General features: G+C 32.6%; 4 protein-coding genes across 5 annotated transcripts; all 4 read right to left on the reverse strand.

Moving 5' to 3' along the window:
- Positions 1-982: 982 nt before the first annotated feature.
- Positions 983-8,949, reverse strand: LOC101251996 (RING-H2 finger protein ATL7). Of its 2 annotated transcripts, XM_010324490.4 has the most exons (4): positions 4,301-4,626; positions 4,080-4,154; positions 3,911-3,993; positions 983-1,941 (listed from the first exon to the last, which is right to left on the reverse strand). In XM_010324490.4, exons 2-4 carry the CDS (start codon positions 4,128-4,130, stop codon positions 1,428-1,430), a joined length of 648 nt encoding a protein of 215 aa, XP_010322792.1. In that variant the 5' UTR covers positions 4,131-4,154; positions 4,301-4,626; the 3' UTR covers positions 983-1,427. The 2 variants fall into 2 exon arrangements, with proteins under 2 accessions (XP_010322792.1, XP_004241916.1); XM_004241868.5 differs by having other exon boundaries at positions 4,080-8,949.
- A 3,799-nt stretch (positions 8,950-12,748) lies between these two features.
- On the reverse strand, positions 12,749-18,132 carry LOC101252894 (uncharacterized). The gene is made up of 6 exons (XM_004241871.5): positions 17,710-18,132; positions 16,776-16,846; positions 14,661-14,766; positions 13,525-13,657; positions 12,919-13,056; positions 12,749-12,830 (listed from the first exon to the last, which is right to left on the reverse strand). The coding sequence occupies exons 1-6, from the start codon at positions 17,787-17,789 to the stop codon at positions 12,789-12,791; spliced, it is 570 nt and encodes a 189-aa protein (XP_004241919.1). The 5' UTR covers positions 17,790-18,132; the 3' UTR covers positions 12,749-12,788.
- Positions 18,133-18,870: 738 nt separating this feature from the next.
- On the reverse strand, positions 18,871-21,412 carry LOC101245956 (large ribosomal subunit protein eL8y-like). Its single transcript, XM_004241846.5, has 6 exons — positions 21,284-21,412; positions 20,942-21,191; positions 19,644-19,813; positions 19,427-19,555; positions 19,262-19,354; positions 18,871-19,171 (listed from the first exon to the last, which is right to left on the reverse strand). Exons 1-6 carry the CDS (start codon positions 21,284-21,286, stop codon positions 19,040-19,042), a joined length of 777 nt encoding a protein of 258 aa, XP_004241894.1. The 5' UTR covers positions 21,287-21,412; the 3' UTR covers positions 18,871-19,039.
- A 1,371-nt stretch (positions 21,413-22,783) lies between these two features.
- LOC101246256 (large ribosomal subunit protein eL8y) lies at positions 22,784-25,116 on the reverse strand. The gene is made up of 6 exons (XM_004241847.5): positions 24,973-25,116; positions 24,631-24,880; positions 23,525-23,694; positions 23,314-23,442; positions 23,143-23,235; positions 22,784-23,058 (listed from the first exon to the last, which is right to left on the reverse strand). Exons 1-6 carry the CDS (start codon positions 24,973-24,975, stop codon positions 22,927-22,929), a joined length of 777 nt encoding a protein of 258 aa, XP_004241895.1. The 5' UTR covers positions 24,976-25,116; the 3' UTR covers positions 22,784-22,926.
- Positions 25,117-25,674: the final 558 nt, after the last annotated feature.

Raw genomic sequence — 25,674 nt, forward strand, 5'->3', positions numbered from 1 at the left:
CCCCCACCTCCGCACCTCCCCCTACCCCCCCCCCCACCTTCCACCGACCTGCCCCTAAATTATTTTTTTTTGAATTACTTTTTTCAAACAAAGAAATAAAATTTACCCCTTAACTTCGCCCCCCTCCCCCCCTCCTCTTCTACCAATCTACCCCTAATTTTTTTTTTCAAAAACAAAAAAAAAATTGTTTCTAAAAAAATAATATCTTTTTTTAACAAAATTAAGAATTTTGAGTGAAAATGAAAGTAAAAATAAGTGATTTATTTGATGATATTTGTAGAGATTCTTAAAATAGTTTGAAGCCCATATTTAACCAATTAAAATATGAGTGATTCGAGCCATGAAATATAATTAAAATGGACTCATTTTATTAAATATAGGCTGAATTCAAAAAAAAAAAATTGTTCCTGCAACAACAACAAAAAATTTACCCCCACCTCCGCACCTCCCCCTTCCCCCCCTCCCACCTTCCACCAACCTGCCCCTAAATTATTTTTTTTTGAATTACTTTTTTCAAACAAAGAGAAATAAAATTTACCCCTTAACTTCGCCCCCCCCCCCCCCCTCTTCTACCAACCTACTCCTAAATTGTTTTTTCGAAAAAAAAATGTTGTTTCTAAAAAAATAATATCATTTTTTAACAAAATTAAGAATTTTGAGTGAAAATGAAAGTAAAAATAAGTGATTTATTTGATGATATTTGTAGAAACTCTTAAAATAGTTTGAAGCCCATATTTAACCAATTAAAATATGAGTGATCCGAGCCATGAAATATAATTAAAATGGACTCATTTTATTAAATATAGACTGAATTGCACCCCCCCCCCCCCCATGATTGATTAAAGATCATAAATAAGAGTATGTTAATTAAAACCACAATTTCTTAAGAAACAAGTAAATAAAAAATGTAACAAGTAAAGTACATTTTTTACTTTAAAAATCCACTAAATATTTATAAATTGTTAATTTAGAACACAGTAACTTTAAACTTCAAATCGCTCTCCTCTACGCCTACGCACAACATAGTATTAGCAGGTACAACTCTATTAAAGATTACTATACACCTTTACGACACAGAAAGGTTACATGGTACAACTCTGCGGATACTTCAACAATCTGTATACTTGCCTAAGGATTGTTTGAGCTTCTTATCCCAGACGGAGAAATAATGCAAGCCTTAACCTCGTATGGTGATTTAACCGAGCCGTTCTGCCTCCCATTTCCTGAGAGAAGTCGAAACTTCATGAGCCTGATGAACTTTGATCTCAGAAAGACTGGGGTATTTTGGAATCCGAACAAAGGGGCAAGCTTATGCTGTCATATTCATCCTGCAGTCTCATCCCTATTGTGTCACCTAACATGCATCAAGCTGCATCACATCTAGCCAGTGTATGGCTAGTATTTTTATCTTCCTTAACTTATGAACATCAGACTGAATCACTTGGCTCCAGCGTAGTGTCATGGCTCCTATTTCTTGAGATGCTGTCGTGGTCAATTTTATCACTTTTATCTTCATTAGACAATCTATGTTCCGTTTCTTCTGGATCCTGCATAGTGTCATAACTTCTATTTGTTGAGGCGATATCGTGGTTAACGTTATCACTTTCTTCTTCATTAGACGATCTGTGTTCCGTTTCTTCTCTGGGTTCTGGCTCTGAATTTGATTGACCTACTTGAGAATCCCCACAACACTCAGAGCTGCTCTGGTGAGATGTTTCATCGGCATCTTGTTCACTAGAAGTACTCTCAGTAGTTTCTGAGCTCGTATCAGGTATTTCAGTGCAAGCATTAGTTGGAGCAAGGATTGATTGGCGGCAAAGGGGGCAGGTATTGTGGGCAGCTAGCCAGTGGTCAATGCAAATCATGTGAAATGTGTGCCCACAAGCAGGTATTTGTTGAAGCTTATCATCTGCCAGGTAATCCCCTAAGCACACTGAACACCTGTCCGAGAAAGATCAAACTTCAGTAGAAAACAATGTTTATATATTTGAGTTTTGTCTCTAGGATGCATGTCTGTTAAACCTTCTGTTTTCTTCACAACATGTAAATCCAATATAAAACATTTATTTCATTCGTCATTGCTTGTAAACAAATGAACTAAATTAGAGAAGAAAGTTCTATGAAGAGAAGCTAATCAAGTAGCTGATCTTCTTGCCAAATTGGCCTCTTCGAATGGATATAGTACCCTACTATTACTCTTTTCAACATCTTCTGAAGGGATGAAGGGACATTTCAACTTGATAGCAATTATCTAGGATAAGGAGAAGGCTTGACAAGGTTTACATTTTTGTAAGTTGATCTAAATAAGTTAGTAATGAAAGAGATCTTGTATAGATAAGTTTCTTTCTTTTTTGAAGGCTGTATGGAACTGGCTTGTGTACGTCTTTTGGAGGCAAGGTCCTATGTCCCCCTATTCTATTTGTATATTGCAAATTGATGAATGGACTAAGAAGCGGTATTGCCAGTACCTTACACCAAAAGGTACCATGCCTAAGGTGATGGATGGCAAATTTATAAATAAGATATGGAGAGTAACTCAAACCCTGAAGATATGGAGCAGCTATCCAACATCTCTGGTCACAGGGAGAGATGGAAAATCATCCCAGCTTGTATTTGGTGGTCAACGTGGAAAGAAAGGAACCTTAGATGTCATCAGAACAAGAGCAACACTATTAAGAAGATGAAATTGAATTGTCTTGTGTTGTTTCATTTTTGGTGTAAGCAGGAGTATATGGAATGTCTAGAATCAGTTATGAATATCTTAGGATCACTGTAATTTTTGTCATAGGATTGAAGATCTTCTGTTATACTCTCTTTAATCTGTAATTAGGAATCTGTAACATGTTGTGGCAGGTTTTGATGTTTTGGAAATAGAAATACAAATCGTTACCTTCTCAAAAAAAAAGAGTGTAGATGTGTAGATTGAGCAAATAGTGTAAAAAGAGATTATGGCTTAATCCTTTGACAGAGTAGTTTAGGCTTGAACCCCGTATATGTGTTAATATATTCACTCAATAAGTACAAATAGCTGATGCCGAACCCCATAAAATCAAAGAGTTAAGGTAGAATCTCGAACTCAAATCCATAAAGTTCAAATCTTGAATCCCCGAATGTCTCACTAGTTGTTTTTACTTTTAGATAAGACCATACCTGAATCCCCCTATACCTTGACACTCATGAACTTAACATAGCTCACTTCTCATACAAATAGACCAAATAGGAAAGGGGCTCATTGATTTGGGAGATGTAAGATCTAGTGATATCAGTTGGCATTTATTACAAATTGAGACTCCAATATTGATGCTACATAAACCCCTTTACCCTTATTTCACTTGTACCATATATTGTAATCTATGATTCTCAAATCTCAACCAGCTATTTGTTGGATAATATCAGCTAACAGTCTAACTAGTCTAACACCTCCCACGAAACCTGAAAGAGAACAATCTATATTCCCAATCTACCACAATTGCAGGCTGGATTCTACATCTAATCTACTGCAGGTTGTATTGAAAAATCTAACAACATTGCATCACATATTTTTGTTCTCAGATGACTCCAAGAAGCCGAGAAATGTTGAGACAGACTGAAGGATCACACTTTTGTATGGCCAATTTAGCCATCTCACTAGTGTCAGCTTGAACCATGTATACATATGCAAAAAAAAAAAAAAAAAAAAACTTAAAAGTGTATACAAGAACAACAACTATGCCTCAGTCCCAAATAGGTCAGGATCAGGATCAAGATCGGGGTCGACTATACGAATACTCAGTTCTGCATATAAATTCAACTCATTCCATCATCCTACCAACTTAGAAAGATCATAAATTGCATTTATCACAACCCATTGCTCTAAATTTCAGATCTGTTAGATTCATTACATCAGAAAAATTAAAGAGCGCAAACTTACTGAGTATCTTTGACAGAAAAACTCTCCTTGAAGACAATAATAGGCAACATCTCCCTCACTTCCTTCTTCAACCCCATTTCACACTGGTAAAAACCACAATCAATAGAACCCCAAAAATAATAAGATTATAATTTTTTTTTAAAAAAAAAATTAAATAGTTTTAACATACCCTTGAGAGTTCATCAGATTCATTAGCAGTGTGGAATGTAGACGTCCTCATCCGCAGTGAGGACCAATCGACTCTCTGACGACGAAGATAAAATAAGTAGAATAACAGTAAAAGTATAAAAGCAAACAAAATAGGGACTGAAAAGATGAAAGCTTGATAAAGCTTCAATTGAGCTAAAGCTTCTGAGCAACAATTAGATGAAGCATTATGATAATTATTACTGCTTTCTTGATGTGGATCTGAATAGCCTTTTCCAGTAAGAGACATCGCAATCAACAACAATGGCGGTTAATCTGATTCAATTTGAACAACACCCACATCAAAAAAATGGAATCTTTGGTAAGAAAACAGAAAAAAAAAATAGGATATAGCAGAGGAGAGAGATGGATTTGGACGATTTGTTGAGCGCAGTTATATAGAAGTTTAGAGTCCTACTTAAATGCAAGAAAATCTGGAATTGGAAATTGGGAAGTAGTAATATGTGGGGCCTTATTACATACATCGACAAAAATTAAGCATTTTCCTTCCCAAATTTAGGTGGATCATCGGGTCGGTATGGTATGGTATGTTATGGTATTTAAAATTTTGATAAGATAATACTTTTTATATTATATATTGTAATTAAATTTTGAATTTTTTTTTATATTTATGTTTTTTTAATGAAGCTTGACTTTTTTAGGAGATAAATTATATTACTTATAAAATTATATTTATAATTTCACTAAGAACAATAATAAAAAATATGATTCAAATTATATACATAAATATTTTTTTATAATAAATATGTATTAATACAAGTTTTAGGTTTAATTTGGTATCATATCAAACTAATTTGGTATGATTTGGTAATAGAAGAAGTATACTCCATGTGTGATTTTTTATTAGATGGTCCAAAATATATTTATTAGTAAAACTTTTTAAAATCTTAGATGTAATTTTAGGAGTTCCTTATATTTATCAATATAGATCTTAAAATTTTAATTTTAATAAAATATGAATAATTTGATTTTAGCACACTACTTAAAATTTAACTAGAGACAAATTTCAAACCTTGTATGCTTTGTTTTTCCTTCTTACAAGTAGTTGTATAATGGCCTAAATGTATAACTTGTTTGATGTATTCTCTGTGTATTTATCCAGAAAGAGTTTTGATTTCTATGTTTTCTAATTTCATTATAATCTCTAAAGAGTTTTAATTTTAATTATTTTTTTCTCTCGTTTTTCTTTCACAAAATAAAAAAATTTAACTTTCTGAATTTTTGGTATGAAGTTAGGCTTTGTCGTAGCGTAACTTCAAATTCCTATCATGTTTGAATATGAATTGCAATCAAACTCTATATAATTTCAAATATAAAGATCTATAGTTGGGATATGCAAAGTCTAGGTCTAAAATGTAAACTATCACATTCATGATTTCAATTCCAAAAATGTATGATAAAAATTATTTACAAGGCAATTAAAATTTAAATACTTTATAAACTTTACTTATTCATTAAATATAATTCCTACAAATGAATTTGAACCGCCAGAAAATTTATAAATAGTTACCAATTACTATAATTTAGAACGTAATTATGAAACTCAACTATCTATTTTTCAATCCATATAATTTTTCTTTTAATTCAACCTCCGAAATTAAATTTTCAATTTTTTATGAATTAATGGATATTGATAAGACTACCTTTTTCAAACATGTAATTATAATCAACGTACGTATTATCAAATATGATCACCCAAATTACTATTAATTGCATTCTCAAACAATTTATTTATTTAAATAATATAGTCATATAAAGCTAAGCAAGATTTTCTTCTAGATATGTTTTACCACTCACCATGGTCAAACTGTAAGATTAATTAATGTGTCAATTAGCCAAAAACCATTAATTAGCAACAAGTTTATTTAACTAAGATCAAGTTCATACACATGTTGTCCACATTTTACTTATTTAATTATTCCAAAAAGGGTGGTTGTTATACTTATCCTTTAATAACTTGTCTTTTTCCCCTCTATTGTACATTTGCTTGAGAATAGAATGTAGGTTAATGGTCCCTTATATATTAAAAAAAATTATACAAATTACAAAATATTGAATCGTCAATTAAGACATCTACAATATAAACTAATTGATGCATGGAAAATATCTTAACAAATATGAAGGTTAATTATTTGTTAGGTGGGGAATTAGACCTTAATTAGGATATTTTCCCACATGATCGAGATAGGAGTTCACATATGAAAATTAAATATTTCTAATAAGACAATTCATGATTTTCTTTAATATTTCACAGCTTATATAAACTTAATTGAATTAGTATATTTGTAATTTTGTATCATCTTTCATTTAGAACAAAAACTAATAAGAGTTAATGACTGATAATAAATTTTCTTTTCATCTAAGATTTCGACGTAAAATTGCGTATTATCTTTTTCCATTATATTGCTTTTATATCCTTGTTGAATTATTTTCTTAACCATTCTGTGCACTTTGGTCGATGGCAAAGTCAGTCATTTCTAAAAAACTTTAACGATTGAATACTATATGTCTAAAAAGTATTTTTTTACTTTATTACTTCGTATAATTTTCTATTAAAAAGTGTTTCGAATTCTCTCAGTATCATTATTATTCGTTATAACAAAAATAACTTTTAACGATAATAAATAAATATATCAATAAGGAAATTTAAAGTCTTTATCAGCATTAAATAAGTGTAATTAGATCTAATATCGCTAAAAACTTTAAAAATATATATAAAAAGTATTAATTATCGTTATATATTTAACAACAATTAAAAATTTTTATTACCAATAAATAATAGTTTTGTTGTAGTAATCGTAGATAATCTTTTTATAAAGATAAAAAATGAATCTCAAATATCTTCATTGTAATTGATATGTTGTGATATCTTGATGGAAAGGGACTTAATTATTTGTTTTTGCTCAGAATGCTCCACGTTGCATTGGAAAGAATTTATTGGTAGGAAAACACATAAACGAAATATCGTTAATTATAAAATGTGTATCATAGTATACCATATTAATTAGTTGACTACTTCAAATATATAAATAACGATAATATATTTTAATTTAAGAATAATAAAAAACCAGCAAAATCTAAAATATCATATTTGTATTTAGTGTTGAAGAATGAAGCTGACGATTGGAATATGTCAAAGGAATAGATTCGATGCAACTAACTGATATGTCTACAACAAGTATTGATGAAGAAGGAAGATGCAGCTGACTGATGTGTATACAACAAGTATTGATGAAAAAGAAAGGTGACGATTGGAACATGTCAAAGCTGGCTGACGAGTTTACTCCACTATTATAGAATTTACATTAGGATTAGACTATTAGATCGACTAGGCTGCTACTTATTGTTCCAGTTGAAGTCGATTAGGATTATATTACGACTAGGATTACTATTAAAATCATAGTACAATTAGGATTTAAATGTTTATAATTATATTATTATAATTATTATAGTAGTAATAGGTATTGTAGTAGAATCTAAGTATAGTTAACGACTCTATAATTCTCTCAAGAAAATTGTACATCAATACAATCCTTGATTTAATTCTATGCGGATTTCTACACTTAGATCATGAAGTTCTATTTCTTCTATTAATTTCGCTTTATTACTATTAAAAAATTAATTACAATCGTTTATCATAAATTTAGCTAGCGTTTGGCCATAGATTTCCAAATATTCTTGGCAAATATTATTTGAGTGAAATTTCACCATGTGTTTGACCATAGGATTTGGAAAATATATTTCACCTTTTTAGAAAAATATGATTTATACCCATAAGTTTAAGAACTATAAAAACTAACTATATGTTTGTATTACAAGTCAATTGAATGTTCGTTACAACAATAACAAATAGTGTCCATGACACTAGAGCAATGAGGTAATTTGGAGTGATTGCAACAACCATCATTCCATACATCGTGAAGTATACAAAGCACGTGACTTTGTTACCTTGAGCCAATTTTTCATCATTTCCATCAACAATCAAATCATTATTTAATATTCAGTAAATATTTCATCACTATTTTGATGTTCCACGTAAAAGATTATGTAATACAACGCAAACAACTACTATAGAGGGTGTTTTTATAAAAGATAAAATTTTGAGGTAAAAATTTAAAATTCAAAAGATCCCAATTAATGAGATTTGACCCAAATATTAGAAAAAACTAGTATTTGAAATTTGGGGTATTTACTAAAAATATTTGCCAAATAATGGCAATTTGTATGAACAAATATTTTTGCTAAATTTTTTTCCAAATATTATTTGAGAAATCTCATGGCCAAACAAGCCCTTAGAGTTTTTCTAATAAAAAGTTCATCAAATCCGAAAGAATTTTCGATTAAAAATCATCATAAATTGACTGCAATTTCTAACATTTTATTGTTAGTATACATATAAAATTAAAAAATGCTCCATATACAGCTAGCACGTTAATTATACTTTAAGATTTGTATCAACTCTGATCGTTGCATTGGAATATTGACTTATATCTGCAAACAAGATAAACTTTAGTATTAATTATGAAATATCATACTAGATTTGGTTGACTCAATCAAATATACATATCCATAATATAATCTAACGTGAATTTAAGAACAATAAATATATAATAAAACTATAATTTTATTTTCACAAAAGGCCAAACATGTCTATAACTCCCTTTAGTGACCCTTGTCCTTTCCAATTTTACCTTCTGGGGTTAGGGTTTCCCAAAAAGAACTAACAAAAAAAAACAGAATATGCTTCCAAAATACCCAACACATAATTAGAAATGAACTTTACAATGCATGAGTCTAAATAAATGACTTTCTGAACAGTGAATAGAAAAAAAAAAAAAAATTAGAGGTTATGTTGGTTTCGTACTTAGAGTTTATGTATGACGAGGTTTACGATTTACGAGTTTGTTGGATTCAGTAATTTTTGTTCAATTTTTATAGTTGTATTAATAGTTTATTGAATATTTACAATAAAAACATATTTAATGTAACTCCACACGCGAGTTTTGAGGAGGATAGTGTGTACGCATGCAAATCTTACTCATATCTAGACAGGTTGCTTCACATTCCAATAGATTCTCTGTCAAATAAAAACATTACAAAACAGTTCGGAGAAAAACGAGGCGAGAGTGAAGAAGCCAAGATAAAAAATCGAAGAAAATATGACAGTATAAGCGAGATAACTCTCAAGTCTCAACTGTCTAATTAACTCTCTATCCTAATTCGTGCCCTAATCTCCATAACCTCGTATTTAATCCTCGGTAAAAAAGCTAAAGTTACGACATATCATATTTAATCACCTCTCATCAATACCTCTCCGGCTTAACTACTCTACATACATCTCTTGTAATCATCCATAACCTACCTTTATACCTTCAAAGGATAAGCACGAAAAGATTTTAAAGTTAATTAAAAGATGAAGGGGAAACTACTAGTAACATTTTTTCAAACTTGAAAAAATAATGGACTTAGGGAAGGTTTCATTGTGCTTTTACGGTTATATGCGGCGACTTAACATTGTTTAATATATATTGCAATTTAGTAGTATTTAACTTAACCAAAAAAAAAAAAAAAGAGACTTAGTATTCTAAAATTGATTTTCTTAATTAGTTGAATTTATTATTGCAAATTGCCAAAAAAAACTAAGTGTGAGTCAAAATCCACAACGTGATCAACATCTATTTTAATATTTATCCATTATAATTTACGATTATCTTTTTCTTTTCAGAAACTTACAAATTCTCGAGTTTTAGCAGCTCATTAACATTCAACATGCCAATTAGTTTTGTATCTATTTACATTTACTATTAGTTTAATAATGTGTTTTAGTTTTGTTAGGAGAATTCTCGGTTTAGACAAAGTGAAATAAAAATAACAACTAAGAAGCCCCCCCCCCCCCCTTTTTTTATATATATATTCATACGACAAAGTTAATAGATAATTGAGTGTTATCCGTTTTGTTAGGAGGAGAGGGAGTGGATTAACCTCTTCCTCTCCTCGTCCTTTTAGCGGTAATAATATTTTATCGCAAAAGTTTTTCTTTTGATGTGTATTGATATTTATTTTTTTATTTATTCGTATTTTGTTAAATTTTTTTTCTTTTGAATGCTGCATTTCTTTCAGAAATAATTTCTCTATCATGAATGAGATCAGAATATATCATATTTTTTTTTAAACATGAAATTACATTGAATATGCTATTGTAATCTTTTAAGCTCATAGACGGTAACTTATGTTTTGATGAAATTAACTACAAACAATTTTAATTTGTTTGACTTCCAATTTAGTAGAAGTGTCCAATCTCTTCAAGTAATAATAATAAATATAACTCAATAAACAAATATGGTGATAAAACGTATACTAATAATATAATACTATATAGTACAAAAAAAAAAAAAGAAATCTGTAGACAGCTGGCCATGTTAAACCTTGATTAAAAAAATATTATTTAAGAAACAAAAGAAATTAAAAATAAATAAAGGGGGTGGGTGAGGGTGGGGTGGGTATATGCTAATTTAGAACAGAATAAACCTTATTGCCATAAATCTCAATTTCTTCTTCCAAAAAAAAAAAAAACTGAATTTTTTTTTAAGACCTTGTTGCATCACTAAAATATAACACGAAAAAATCTCTATACAGTCATTTGAACAAATTGTGTTGCTTAAAAATAATATCGAAGATTGTTTTTTTTTATTCAAATTACAAGTGAATTGAAAAATTAAATTATTTAATATTATACAATACTTTCCACATAATTTTTGTTTTAATAAATATCACTTTAATGTTGAACTTATATTTAGTTTTGGTTTTTTTTAGGACTTTACCGTATATTCTGCATCATTAGCTCTATTTAATTCCCCACACATATATTTCTTTTTCTTTTTCTTTTTCTAACTTTTCTTTTTAAATGCTAGCCTAGTAGCTTACCTTAATTGATTTGTAGTTGGACTAAAACTACGAAAACCTTATTTATTTATGCACAATATATTCAATTTCAATTTTGGGTGCGCATAAGTAAAAATTTAAATTTATATAGAATTCAACTCGCATCCTACTTGGTAGGAAACCACACAAGACATAAATTATCATATAGGACGAATGTATCTATTTGTTCAATTTTATACAAATTTAAGTATTTTCTTGTGCACATTCAAAATTAGAGTACATAAATATCTGTTGAGATTGTACGAGTCCATACTATATATACAATTGAGTCCATACTATATATACAATTGAAGACCTAAACAAGATTCACCTCGTCTCAGGATTTTTCACTAAGAAATTTCAACCGTTCAAGGAGATCAATGTACAATTTTAACTACAATAACAACAATTAGGAAGAAGTGTACGTAATGAAGCTTTTAATATAAAAAGCTTGGAGACGATACTTTCCCACATTCTACTTGCAATATTTATCGTGTGATCGTGAACGATGAGAGAAGAAGAGAATTCCAGACCAGAAGGGGAATAGGGACAACAGCACCAATGTGGAATGATATAATTGAAATATGTTTTAAAGAGTCTCCTGTTAATAAGGAATTAAAATAAGGTGAAAGGATTTATTAGCTATCAGGAGAGAAGACATTACACCAATATAGACTAGGGATTTCTTTTTCCTCATCTTGATTAGTGTTAATGAACACTTATACATCTTGATTAGCACTTAGTAGTGATTTTCTATTTTATCTTGTGAAAGTTAGGGTTAAGTTTTGCAATTTTTTCTCTAATTATAGTTTGGTTCACTCCATTGTCTTGCAATAGGAACTCTTTTTTGGGATTTAAGTCATATACTTTTGTTTCAATTTGACAATTTGGATTTGAGAAAAAACTCATAATTTAATCAAATATTTTATTATGATTTATAGTACTTTTAATTCAATTTAAACATATAAATTTTATTTCAAAAAAAGGTTAGAAAATTCTGTCTAAAATTCTCACATAACATTAATTAGTTTGACCCAATACTCCGAATAAATTCATGTAAGTGACCTAATTACTATATAACTATGTTTTATTTATTAGTACATAAACCTTAAACTCATATGCTTAAAATAACTTTCAATATGAGTTTCATTAATATAACTATGTTACGTATCGAAAATACTAAAATCAATAAGTATAAATGTTCCATCTGCCTTTGGGTATTAACTTAATGATGTGAATAGAGGGCAATAAGTACAATGAGAAATGCAACTACTAATTTCACGCATATACTAATTGATGCTTTATAACAATGTGATTTGTTTACATGACAAACACAATGAGAGCATGTACCTCTAAGAAAACACGAGTCCATGATTTAAGTTTAACCAAAATGCAAGTCGATGATTTAAATTTTACGAGTTCAACCTAATAGGAGCTTATACCATGGAAACCATTACACTTCAGAAGTTAGGTTAAGAATTTAGTACTGCTTCTTTAACTTAAAAGTTATATTTCACACACACGTCATAGATATATGTGCTCTGTGTCGAAAATAATGGATTTAGTTAAACCCGTTCACTATATATATATATATATATATATATATATATATATATATATATATATATATATATAAAACGAGGAGGTGATTGAAATTCCCCACCTCATGTAGTCGCCGGCCCCCCTCATCACTTGTGGCGAAGCTGCGAGTTCATGAGCAAGTGAAGAACTTTGGGAAAAATATTGAACTTCATACAAGTACAGAACTGCTAGTGCTAGACTCCCCCAATTCCTATTCACAAGCAATAAGTATTAGCAGAAACTTTTTAACACATTTAAACTACAATTATCAATCATGCATCCCTGGCTTTAACACTGACTTCTGTAAGGGGTTGGAGAAGAGTCTTCGGGCTTGGAGGACGGGTACTGAACTTGCGAACCAAGATCACAAAACATGGCAGAAACACTAGATAAAGTCCTGCTGTGATGAATGGTACAGCAACAAGCCAGCCCAACATCTGAAAAAGTTGTCCAAAGTTCATTGCTAAAAGTCAGTCAAAGAATGTGAAGAACAAGTCTCGACGAGCTTACAACAGCATCAGAAAAATAATCCTTCATGCAGAGATAGATATGTTGAAACTGTACACATAGTAAAAATATGATATTTTGCGCACCATCAAGTCATAAATACATATTCCACACATCCATGCATAACATGTGACTCTTCGATAAGTATTCAGGATGAAGGAAATGGATGCTTTACAGTACTTCAAAGAACGACAAAGAATGGATAACTGAAAAATGTCCTTTCTTCTTCTTTTGTTACTTATAATGCAGCATGTAGTATAAATGGAATAAAGAAGCCCGGCAAAATCATGAAGAAAACCATATCAATAGATGAATTGATCTAACTATCAAGAAGATGATACTGATATAAGAAAGGAAGGAAGGAAGAGATGCTCGGATGCAAAAACTTCTTCACTTACCGCACGGAAAATGCTGAACAAGACTTCCTTTGAAGCCTCGCCAGAGAAGACTTTTTTTAGTGCATCAGCAGTCAAAGGAAAATGAGGTCCACCAGTGATAGACTCACCTAGGCGTAGAAATGGAATCATCAGACTGCAAAGTGGAAGGCAGAGCACTAAGTGAGGACTTAAGCATAGATGAAACTACAAGTTTACCGAGACGTTGAAAGCATGACATAATATAGCTTAAACTAAGATCACAGTGTAACCTCACTGGGGACTACCCTGTGACTTGCTTTCTTGAACACAAAGTAACACAACAATCTTTCCTCACCTCAAAGCAGACATCATCAACAACACAGGCAGATTACGCTGGGCACACTAACCTACGCAGCTGGAAAGCATCATATTTAAACCCTTGTGAAGAACTAATTAATGTTATTCCTAAAACGTAACGTGGAGGAAATTCAGGCCCAACAGTCAATACCCCCCAACACTAAATAGGGCTGTACATTTTTCACCAAAGCATAGCTACTCCATTACCAACTCATGATTTTTTAAGACTTGAAATGTATTTATTTATTCAATCGTTTTTGTTAACCTGAAATCCCTTCATTGTCATTTCAAGTACAATATTAAAGCCGAAGGTATGCAATAATTCCTGGAGCGAATCACTCAAAAATAAAAAATAAAGAGAGAAGTTGCTCCTTTCTGACACAGTTTAGTGATGAACAGAAAAAGATACCCACATATATTATGTCCAAATGAAGGCCTCTGCAATTGAGAAAACTTAAAATCATGTGGGATCATAGATTAACAAATGCGTAGCATTGATGCCAATAATCAAAAGCAGAATATGATGCCACATCTTTGTCTGTTTCCCACTTCTCACAACCCACAGATATAATAACTATATCCTCCAACAGGTGTTCTACAAATCCTAGCATAAAAGTTGGTGACAAGAAGCATGTGCAATACTAATAACTATGGCAGAAATAGATATTGAACTGATAACAAGAATCCCAATTTTATAATACACATGTCTAACTACAAAAATGATCTTGGACCAGGTAGGGGGCACGATGAGAATAGTCTTTGGGGGAAAAGATCAGGGCTCTAGTAGTGACAGCAAAACAATCAAATAACTGAGCTAATACCTCAACTCAATAGGAGTAGCAATGAAGTTAGCCAACATCATCGTAGGAGCATGACAATAGGATCCCAACAATGCAATAGCGATACCACATAGGAATACTGTGACACCTGTTGGAAGAATAGATTGCACATAAGTTGTATTTGCTTAACAAAATTCAATAGGATTCAATCAAGCCAGAAGTCAACTCACCCAAATGTTTCTAGCTAGCAACAAAAAATTAAACTGCAGATTATCATTTTTCTGTTTGAAAAAGACCACAGAGTGACAGACTCTGTTTACATCAATTTATATGTATTTGGTAATTATTACCTACCACGTTTCTCATCGCACACATAGATCTGTCCAAAAATTTCAGCAACATTATGGCCGCCAAACTAATTCCACATATGGTTGTCGTTGCGCTGCAACATAACCATATCTATGGCTACGTGAAGTGCAATCAAATCTTCTATAGTACATGATTCAGTTTGATAATGCAGTGATGAAGTCACTTCAAAACGAACCACCTATGAGCTAAAACTTGACACTTAGATAGACTGCCGGAGGGAGCTTGCTTATAGAAAGCCTACTTCTTAATCAATTTATTCCTACTCGGACCCGCCGTACTTCCTTTGACTACTCCTGAGATATAGTGGAAAGATTTTTTTATGGTGGAGAGTGGGGAGTGAAAAGACCAATGCAGCAGAGAAGGACTGCATGAATCGGAATCCGCTTATTAAGATTAAGACAGACGACTGAGAAAGAAAGGCTTTCAGTCTTAGTACTATGGTGGCCGACCAGAATAAAATCCATAACTTAGTTTGATAATGCAGAGATGGATCTTCTTCATCCCATTGAGAATTTAAGGTGATTGAAAAACGCAGCACATGCAGGGTGTGCTACATGATCATTGAACAAAGGACAAGGTTTGAGAGCTAAATCAGAATTGATTTCCAGAAGGGTGGTTCAGCAAACTTTTATGAGTATCAAAAGTGGAGGGCACATTGCAGATTTTCTGAAGAGGAAGAAGGTGGAAGAGATGTATCAGTAAAAATGAGATTCAAAGCTTCACAATTTACTGAAGATCTGTCTCAGATTGAAGCAAGCAAAACGAGGTGACGATCAACTGCAAGGATTTTAAAATTAGAGACAAACTTGGGGCAGGAAGAAAACAACTATACACACACCCTGCTGTAAGTCAGAGTTGTTCACAAGTAGCAACAGCACTAAAAAGAATTAAGGATAGTCAAGTGGAAGATATTGAGCAGCTGTTTATTTCTTAATACATAGTTTGTGTCAGCTTCTTAGGGGGAAAAAACCCAGATACTTCATCAACTAAGAATATTTCCATCATATAACCATAAAAAAAGTAGTAAAAACATGAATTTACAGTTGCGATTCTAGATGATGATATTCAACTAACCAAACTGATACCAAAGGAATAAGTACAAAAGCTGGCTTTGCTCCAGACTGCATATTAGTTCCACAGCATGTCCCAAAAAAAAAACCACTTTAACTTTTAAGGAAGATAATTCAAACATCAAGCCTATGCTTATGGGAACACTTAAAATGACATTGAATGGCAACCAATCAATTGCTGACCAATTCATAGGACCATCAATTCCAAATCCACATAGAAATTCAATAAGTGTAATATGAACAGGCACGTCGGTTTTTCTCCCAATCAATAGATTCACTTCTACAATCCCAAAAGTCTGTAAAACATGTTGAAACCAGTAACGATGAAGTCTCCCAGAAGTGTTTGGAAGATTATCTATGAGGAGGCTATCAAATTACCATCTTATAATATAGTATTTCATTAGCATTTTGATTTGCAAGGTTCAAGCCATTTCGACTCCATTAAAAGTAACTTTACTGATTTGACTTATTAATAATTTTTCTACCATTGTCATCTCCCTGCAATTCAAGATTCCCACTTTTCTCAATAGTCAATACATTGATTAAATAACTAAATTAGAGTCAAGAAAACCTTCTATTTTTTCATAAAACTATATCCTAGGAATATCTGAATTTGGCTGCATAGTTAGAGATTACACCACAAACTTATGAAAGTAAATACAGATGAATTTACATAAACAGAGATTATAAGAACTAATTCCAGCTTAACAGAACATACCACAAATTGGAAATACCCCAAAGGTGATACCGAGAGCCGCAGAGAACGCCAACAGTTTTGGCTCTGCTCCCCTTAAAGCAAATCGAGAAAACCATTCATTGTAAAAATCAGTAAAGCTTCTTATTTGCAATATTGTCATTAGAAATTTACCAGTAATTGAATATTAATCAGACACTTGATTACAAAAAAAATCACCTAAGGTAAAGCTTACAACTTGTTTGGATGGTTGTTACATGTTTTATTGTATCCTATTATTACTTTGAAAGCATGCTCTCATTGCTACTTAAATTATATTGTGTAATATTGTTAAATTTGTTTTCATGTAACAGTGAAAAGTAAAACTTTATGTAACAACCGGTTTTGTGAGATTGCTCATTACCCTGTTTCTTTACCTTAATTACTACTCCCTCTGTTTCAATTTATTTGCTTTACTTTTCTTTTATTCAATTTCAAAAAGAATATCTCTTTCTTTTTCGGCAACTCTTTAGTTTCAACTCTCCACCGGAGATATTTAAGACCACAAGATTAAAAAGACATTTAGTATCTTTAGTTTAAAACTACGAGATTCAAAAGTGTTAGGAGTATTTACTTTCTTAAACTCGAATTCAAGTCTCAACCCAACAAACAAATTGAAAGAGTATTTAGTTACACTCTACTTAACCATTCATTCAAATTGCTGGAGAGTGACATTACGAAACCGAAAATGAAACAATCTATTACTGATCCATACAATCTCCAAAACGCAACACAACAAAATAAACTATGAAATGATACATAACAACCATCCAAACAAGCTATTACTGATCCAAACTAGTTCTAATTAAGAAAATGCAATCTTCTCTCCCTGAATGACCCTTTCAATTCACTCATACATCAGAAGCATATATTAAAACGCCATAAGAAAGAAAAGGGGAAAAGGGTTATCGTTAGCTACCTTTGGAGGATGTGATAAAGAGGATCAACAATCTTGTTACGAGTCCAAGAACCAATTTTTGATACAATCTGATTAACCATCTTGTGTCCTCTCCTCTTCCTCACTCTTTCTTCACTTTCAACCTTCAATTATGTAATTCAACACCAACCCAAATCGACAAACACAGTTATAAAGAGCAAAACAATTGATTCACAGGTAAGCTCAGTAGGTGGTGGATCATGTAGGCTTCGTTAGAACAGGGAAAAAAGGGGTCGAAATGTGAACAAATTTGAAACAATAAACTTTGTGGATATTCTTATCTTTTGGGTTTCTTTTTACGTTTTTCAAAGAGAATTAAATATAGGTGTACACGCCATCAATAGCTTTCACAAAAGTCTTTACTTCTGCTGCGGGGGATTTGGGGTTCTTGATTCAACACAGAACAAGGGAATGTATCAACAAATTGAAAAATAAAGAAGCAAACGGCGTCGTATGCGTACGTGTCTGGTTTGGTGACAAGTGGAAAAAAATATCCTTGTATATTTGTGGATGAAAAATGAGACAAGGGAAATAGGATAGTGACAGGAAGAAAATTAAATGCAGGTGCAGGCTCAATTTATTTATAACATGATATTTAAGCAAGTCGAGGTTGCAAGGTAATAATTTTTGTTGAAAAATTACGAATGCATATTTAGATTCGAATATTTTGCTAAAAGTGTGTTTATGCATATACACTTCCAACAGCCAAATGTTGATTGCAACTTCTACAGCTTTTCTTCTGCTACTATCTTCAAACCTTATACAATGAAATTTACTTTCAAATTTTGTAGATCTAATATGATAACTAGTCAAATAATCTCACCAAAATAGCCAAAATGGGATTCATATAATGTTAATTATGCATCTCTTTTGGCTTAACTCAAAAGACAAAAAAATGTAAAATTATAGTATCAAGTCTTTCTCCAAAAAAATTTAGCTTGAAAAATAGGAAAGTGGGTTGTTGGTCTCTCATCTAAACCAGCACCCTGGTTGAGTTTTAACCCTATGTATCAACAACGAAGACATACATACACAGTGCTACACCACCGAAGAGTTCAAAAGCACAAATTCGTAGACGAGAGTAAGCACTAGATTAATGAGGAATAGGTGGTAACTGAGCATTTCGCAGGCACAAAAACAAACTCATGTAACAAGAACTTCTCATAAAGTTTAAAGCTTCTTCGACAGAGCAATAATATGCAAATGACAAACATCAAGGTACATATCGAACTAATGTCTCTAACATTGTCAAGCATGTGAACCAAACACAAATATTGGCAGAGCAGCTCTCGAATCCAATTGTAGAAAGCTCTTAGTTCAATCTCTGCGCAGCTTCCTTAGCTAGAACTCTCTCCTTGGCCTTGGTCCTGGCCTGTGACTTGGAGCCCATGATACCACCACCCCACTTCTTCCTGTTCTCTTCATACTTGTCATTGAAGTTAGCCTGAAAAAGTAAACATGCATGAAGGACGAATCTTAGAAGAGCTTTTCAGCAAAATGCAATACAAACTAAACTAGTCACTAATAAAGATACCTTGATTGCCTCCAAAACTCTGCTAAACTCCATTTTGTCTTCATTCTTCACGGTTGTCAAACACAAGGCTGAAGCAGTTTTCTTATGCACGATCTGTGCAAAGTCATCAATATTAGTATCTAATCTGTTGGGAAACATTAAGTATACAGACATAGTATTACCTACCGATCCTAAACGTGCTTTCCCCTTCACAATGCAGTAAGGGATTTCCATCTTTCTGCAAAGCGCAGGAAGCCAGACAACCAACTCTATTGGGTCCACATCATGAGCAATCACTACTAACTGAGCTTTGTTCTAAAAGGGCATCAATGGAAAATAGTTACTAGAAAGATCAAAAGAGTGCTTGAGAAAGTAGAAGAGAATTTGCAAGACTGAAACAAACCTGCTCAATAAGGTAAGTGATGTGCTTCAGCCCATACTTCACAATAATAGGTTTCTTTGTCTCGGGAGTTTTTCCTTCTGCTTCAGCTTGAGCCCTTTTAACAAGACGCTCCTTCTTTGCAGCTTTGTCCTCAGGCCTGTACTTAAGAAGCATCTTGAAAAGGTTTGTAGCTGCATTTAGAGAGCAAAGTCGTTGGAAAAATTCAAATCAGTATCACTGTGATAAATTAACTCATGCAAGTAAAGCAAAACAAAATGAGTTGAGAGATGATAAATAATACAATCAATTTTGGTCTACTGGAAAAGTAGGAACGCATGATGGTTACATGGCAGCAGCTTAGTCTTTTAAGAATGACCACAAGAAGGTAATACTACATTTTCCCAAAAAGTATTTTTCCACAAAATGATCGATATATTTTCAGGTGTTAGGCTAGCAGTGAAAAGCAAATGCAACAAAAAATTATTTGTCCAAGAACTTTGCAAAAGCACAAGTCCATTTTACAAAAGAAAATGAGAAATAATAAATGAAGAGACAATAATACACTGACCTTGACCACAACTTAATAATTTCCCTATAGTCCATGATTCTATAGACACAGACACAGTAAAGTCCAACATGATTCAATAGGCACAGAGACAGCAAAGTCAAACATGTTGGAAAAAAATGGTCTTGAACAAATATCACTATCCGATTAGGTACAATCAAATTTAACACCCCTTAAAGAAACAATACAAATGTATAGAACTAAGAATATGCAAAATGTATTATTCCAGGATGAATTCGAACAAAATATAACAGTGGTAGTTTCTGAATTAATTGTACTTCTCCCCAAAAGAGCTTCTTCTAAAAGGGAAAATAATAGCTCAGTCTGCCTCTTGGTTAGTTGGTTATGAACTAATAAAATAATCCAGCCAACAGTTTCAGAGATGTGAGCCTGCAGGTGTCATCCATATTGCTCGCCCATCAAAAGACGAGGTCTTAGCAAACTTTACCGAGAGGTGACATAATTGGAATCATGAGAATCCACAAGCCAAGCACAATAACAACTCATTCAACTGTCTTCAAGTAAGTGAGGCATAGTTCAAACGCATTATAGTTCCAATAAAATACTCAATTCCTAATTAATTTCTTTGTTACTCATGACGTAAGTTCCGGTAAAAGTTCACACGGGCCAAAAAGGTATTATCATTATTCTCAATGAAGCAGCTGCAAATACAGTGGATTGGACATAGATGATTGGTTGTCTAATTGTTAACCAAAATCGCAACATGAAATTAGGATAATGATAGTATACTGACCGAGATTCTTATCAAGGGTTTTGGTGAACTGGTTTAGAGCAGGAGGAACCTTCAATCGCATCTTGAGAATCCTCTTCTTCCTTTGTAGGGTAACATTCCGAGGCCATCTTACATTCCTTGTTACATCCTTCTTCGGCGGCAGCGCTCCACCAATACCGAACTGCTTTGGCCGCTTCTCGAACAGTGGATTCAACACCTTCGCCTTCTCTGGCTTCTTCTTAGCTGATACTGCAACACCCTTCTTTGGAGCCTACATTTTCCACAAACAAAGAAACAGAAATGTGAATACATATTCCAAAAAGGAGTTGTGGAGAAGGAAGTTCACCATGGCTAAGAGCTTACCATTTTTTGCTTGAGACGGCGACCGGAGGACAGAACCCGGAGAAACAGCCTATCTTATATAAGGCTAAATCAATTTGTATGGATTGGGCCATGGACTCCTTTTAATAAGAAAAATTAGCACCACCTGGCCATTCCCGACAATCTATTTAAACAAGGGTAACTTTTATATATAACAAAGTATAAAATTAATATTTGTATGCTATAGCAAAATTTACATAATTATACTCTATAACAAACATATAAATGTATAATTTGCTATACATATACAATTGAAACGAATTGTATAAAATGAGCAAGAGAAAGAGACTAGGGCAGAGGATTGTATGAAACAAATTATATAATTATAAGTGTATAGGACGATTATATACAATTTGAATTTGTATAAATGAGAAAGAGAGAAAGGCAAAAGAGACTTGGGCAGGGAATATACAATTGAATCGAATTTTATAAAACGAGAAAGAGAGAAATTATATACAATTTGAATTTGTATAAAACGAGAAAGAGAAAAAGGCAAAAGAAACTGGGCAGGTGAGTATTTTCATTGTATAATTATAAGTATATAGGATGAAAATATATGTAGTTACATGTATATATATTTAATTTTCTCTCGCTTTATACTAACAGAAACGCAATTTATACATTTCATTTTTGTTTGTATAAGCGAGAGAGGCGAGGTTGGCGAGCGAGATTAGGGAGAGTGACGAGCGAGATCTGGGAGAGGGAAATAAAAATATATGTATTTATTCAATTTCGTCTCGCTTTATACAAATAGAAATATATTTTATACACTTGTATTTGTATAAAAGTGAGAGGAAGCGAGCGAGAGAGGAGAGTGACGAATGAGAGTTTGAGGGAGAGAGATGACTGGCCAACAGTTTTCTATGGAACAATTAAATCAAAGAATGGTTATAGCAATTAATTTGATTTATTAGTTTGTCATTATATACAATTTTCTCTTTAAATAATAGTCAGTTTGCAAATTAGTTGGAAAATGGCCAAATTCAATGTGGAATAAAATCTGATTATAGATATAATTAAAATTTGAAGCTATGCCTTTAGATTTAAATTTTCTCCTAATCATGTTTTGCAAATGGTTCACTCTTTGTTTTACCTTCAAGATGGATTTCAAATAGATTGACTAATGACTAATATTGTGATATACGAATCACTTTTTTGCTTTCTTTGATTTTCGAAAAGAGCATATTAGGTTCTTTTCCTTGCCCCAAAATATTTAGTGTTTTTAAATTTTGTTTTTGTACGCTAGAAAGTTGCTAATTAAACTTAATATTCTTTATGGTTGTTTCCCCAAGTTATCGACTTCTTCTGAACTGATTACCAACATTTCTAAAAATTCCATATACTTAAGTGGTGTACATAACACAGTTCAGACTCCGAACATTGAGCTTTGAAGCATCCATTTAGGTGCACTGATTCACGAAAGAACTTGGAAGTGTAGTAATTTGAATAACTACGCCATTTCGAAGGCATAAAAACACATACTAAACAAAAAATTTAATAATTCATTGTCAAGGCAAACAAAAAGGTACTTGATATCTTTAACAATGTAAAGCATGTGAACCAAATACAAAACTTGGTAGAGCATCTCTCTAATTAAATTGCAGTGTATATATCACAGCAAGCTCTTAGTTCAATCTCTGGGCAGCTTCCTTGGCAAGGACTCTCTCTTTGGCCTTGGTTCTGGCCTGTGACTTAGAGCCCATGATACCACCACCCCACTTCTTCCTGTTCTCTTCATACTTGTCGTTGAAGTTAGCCTGAAAAAGTGAACAAGCATCAAGAGAAATTCTACAAGAGCTTTACAGCAAAATGCAAACCAAACTAACCATTAATATAGATACCTTAATTGCCTCCAAAACTCTGCTGAACTCCATTTTGTCTTCATTCTTCACGGTTGTCAAACACAAGGCTGAAGCAGTTTTCTTATGCACGATCTGTGCAAAACCATCAATATTAGTATCTAATCTGTTGGGAAGCATCAATATTAGAATACAGACTCTAGTATTACTTACCGATCCTAAACGTGCTTTCCCCTTCACAATGCAGTAAGGGATTTCCATCTTTCTGCATAGTGCAGGAAGCCAGACAACCAACTCTATTGGGTCCACATCATGAGCAATCACTACTAACTGAGCTTTGTTCTGAAAATATATCAATGGAAAATATTTACTACATAGACTAAAAGAGATGTGCTTGAGAAAGTAGAAGAGGACCAAAACAAACCTGCTCAATAAGATAAGTGATGTGCTTAAGCCCATACTTCACAATAATGGGTTTCTTTGTTTCCGGAGTTTTTCCTTCAGCCTCAGCTTGAGCCCTTTTGACAAGACGCTCCTTCTTTGCAGCTTTGTCCTCAGGTCTGTACTTAAGAAGCATCTTGAAAAGTGTTGTAGCTGCATGTTGAAACACAATAAAATACAATTTGAGTCTCACTGAAATAAGATACAACATGAGAGTAGAACAAAACAAAAGATGAGCTGTGATCTGATAAACAATACTACAAATTTTGGTCTAGTGAAGAAGTGGGAACATAATGGTAAATTAAAATGGTAGCAGCCGCATGATAGTTCAATCAAATTATATTAGCAGTTACTAAGCAATTTTTACTCTCAAAAAAGAAAGCTTATTAACGAGATCATATTAAATTTTGCAGCAGTGGATTCTAAACAGGACAATAATATCTCAGTTAGCCAGCCACATGGTTAATGGAACTATAATATCAGTCTGTCAATAGTTTCGGATGTGTGAGCCTGGTACATATTGCTCACCGAGCAAAAGACGAGGTGTTTACAATATTTAAACAAGATGTGATAAAATTGGAATCATAAGAATACACAAGCAAAGCACAAACAACCGATCATTCAACTGCCTTCAAGTTCGTTCGTAGTGAGGCATAGTTCAAACATACAAGGAAACATGTTATAGTTTTACATACAACAGAGCGAAGCAAAGTTCAAACATATACGGAAACACGTTATAGTTTCATATACAACACAGTGAGGCATAGTTCAAACAGATACCACTCATTAAGCCAACAGTTCCTATACACGTCTTGATCGATAAGATGCAACATAAAACATACTGATATAAAAGCTAAAAAATAATAGTAAGAAGCTGGAGAAAATCAAAATCGAGTGGAATTAATATACATATAGAGAGAGAGGCCACAGATTTAGCTTTTACATTGTAAAAAAAATCATTATAGAAATGAAGCAGCTGCAAATGCAGTGGATCGGACATAGAGGACTGATTGTCTAGTTTTTAACAGAGATACAGCAATAACTAATCAAAAACGCAACATGAAATTAGGATAATGGTATTATACTGACCGAGATTTTTATCAAGAGTTTTGGTGAACTGATTAAGTGCTGGAGGAACCTTCAATCGCATCTTCAGAATCCTCTTCTTCCTTTGAAGGGTAACATTCCGAGGCCATCTTACGTTCCTTGTTACATCCTTCTTTGGCGGCAGAGCTCCACCGATACCGAACTGCTTTGGCCGCTTCTCGAATAGTGGATTCACCACCTTAGACTTCTCCGGCTTCTTCTTTGCTGCTACTGCAACACCCTTCTTTGGAGCCTACAGAGAAAAAAAAAGAAGGAAAAATACGTGAATACGAGTTCCAAAAACGAAGTAGAGAAGAGAAAATGTAACCATGGTTGAGAGCATACCATTTTTTCCTGTTGAGTCTGCTACCACGATCTGATGAACAAACCCTAAATGGAGAAGAACACACTGATATACAGAGACGGATGTCAATGAGTTTTTAGGGTTTAAGATGTGTGCGACGCTACTTAACTGGGCCTTTACTGAACTTCTGTAAATTTGGGCCTGGACTCCTTTTAATAAGAAGAAAAAAAGAAGGAATTTAGCATGGGTTGGCCATTTTCATATCCTCTAATTAAACAAATAGCCCATCTTTGCAAAATAATATAGCTTAAATTTAAGTGTCGTGGTTAATAAATTCTATGATTATTAAATTAAAAATGTGTCTAATAACTTAAATCTTTTGATCTTAAACTTGTAAGGACAATGTTGTTATTGAAAAAACTTATAAAAACCAGGTTATTTCCCAATCAACTCAATTTTTTATTCTCTCCGTCCAATATTGTTTGTCATGGTTTCTATTTTTAGAGTTAAACTGTACAAACTTTGACTAACATTTTAAGATGTATTTTTTTCATCATATTAATATGCAAAAAATTACAATTTATAGTACTTTTCATATAGTTTTAGAATATCTAATTTTTTTTATTTAGAATATTGAATTAATGTGATCTAATTTAACTTTGAAAATTAGTCAAATTGACTTTTGAAAAGTGCAACATGACAAACAATTCTGGACGGAGTGAGTATAAGTTTAAGATTCTTTG

Source organism: Solanum lycopersicum, chromosome 6 (genome assembly GCF_036512215.1).
Source record: "Solanum lycopersicum chromosome 6, SLM_r2.1".
NCBI lineage: Eukaryota > Viridiplantae > Streptophyta > Magnoliopsida > Solanales > Solanaceae > Solanum > Solanum lycopersicum.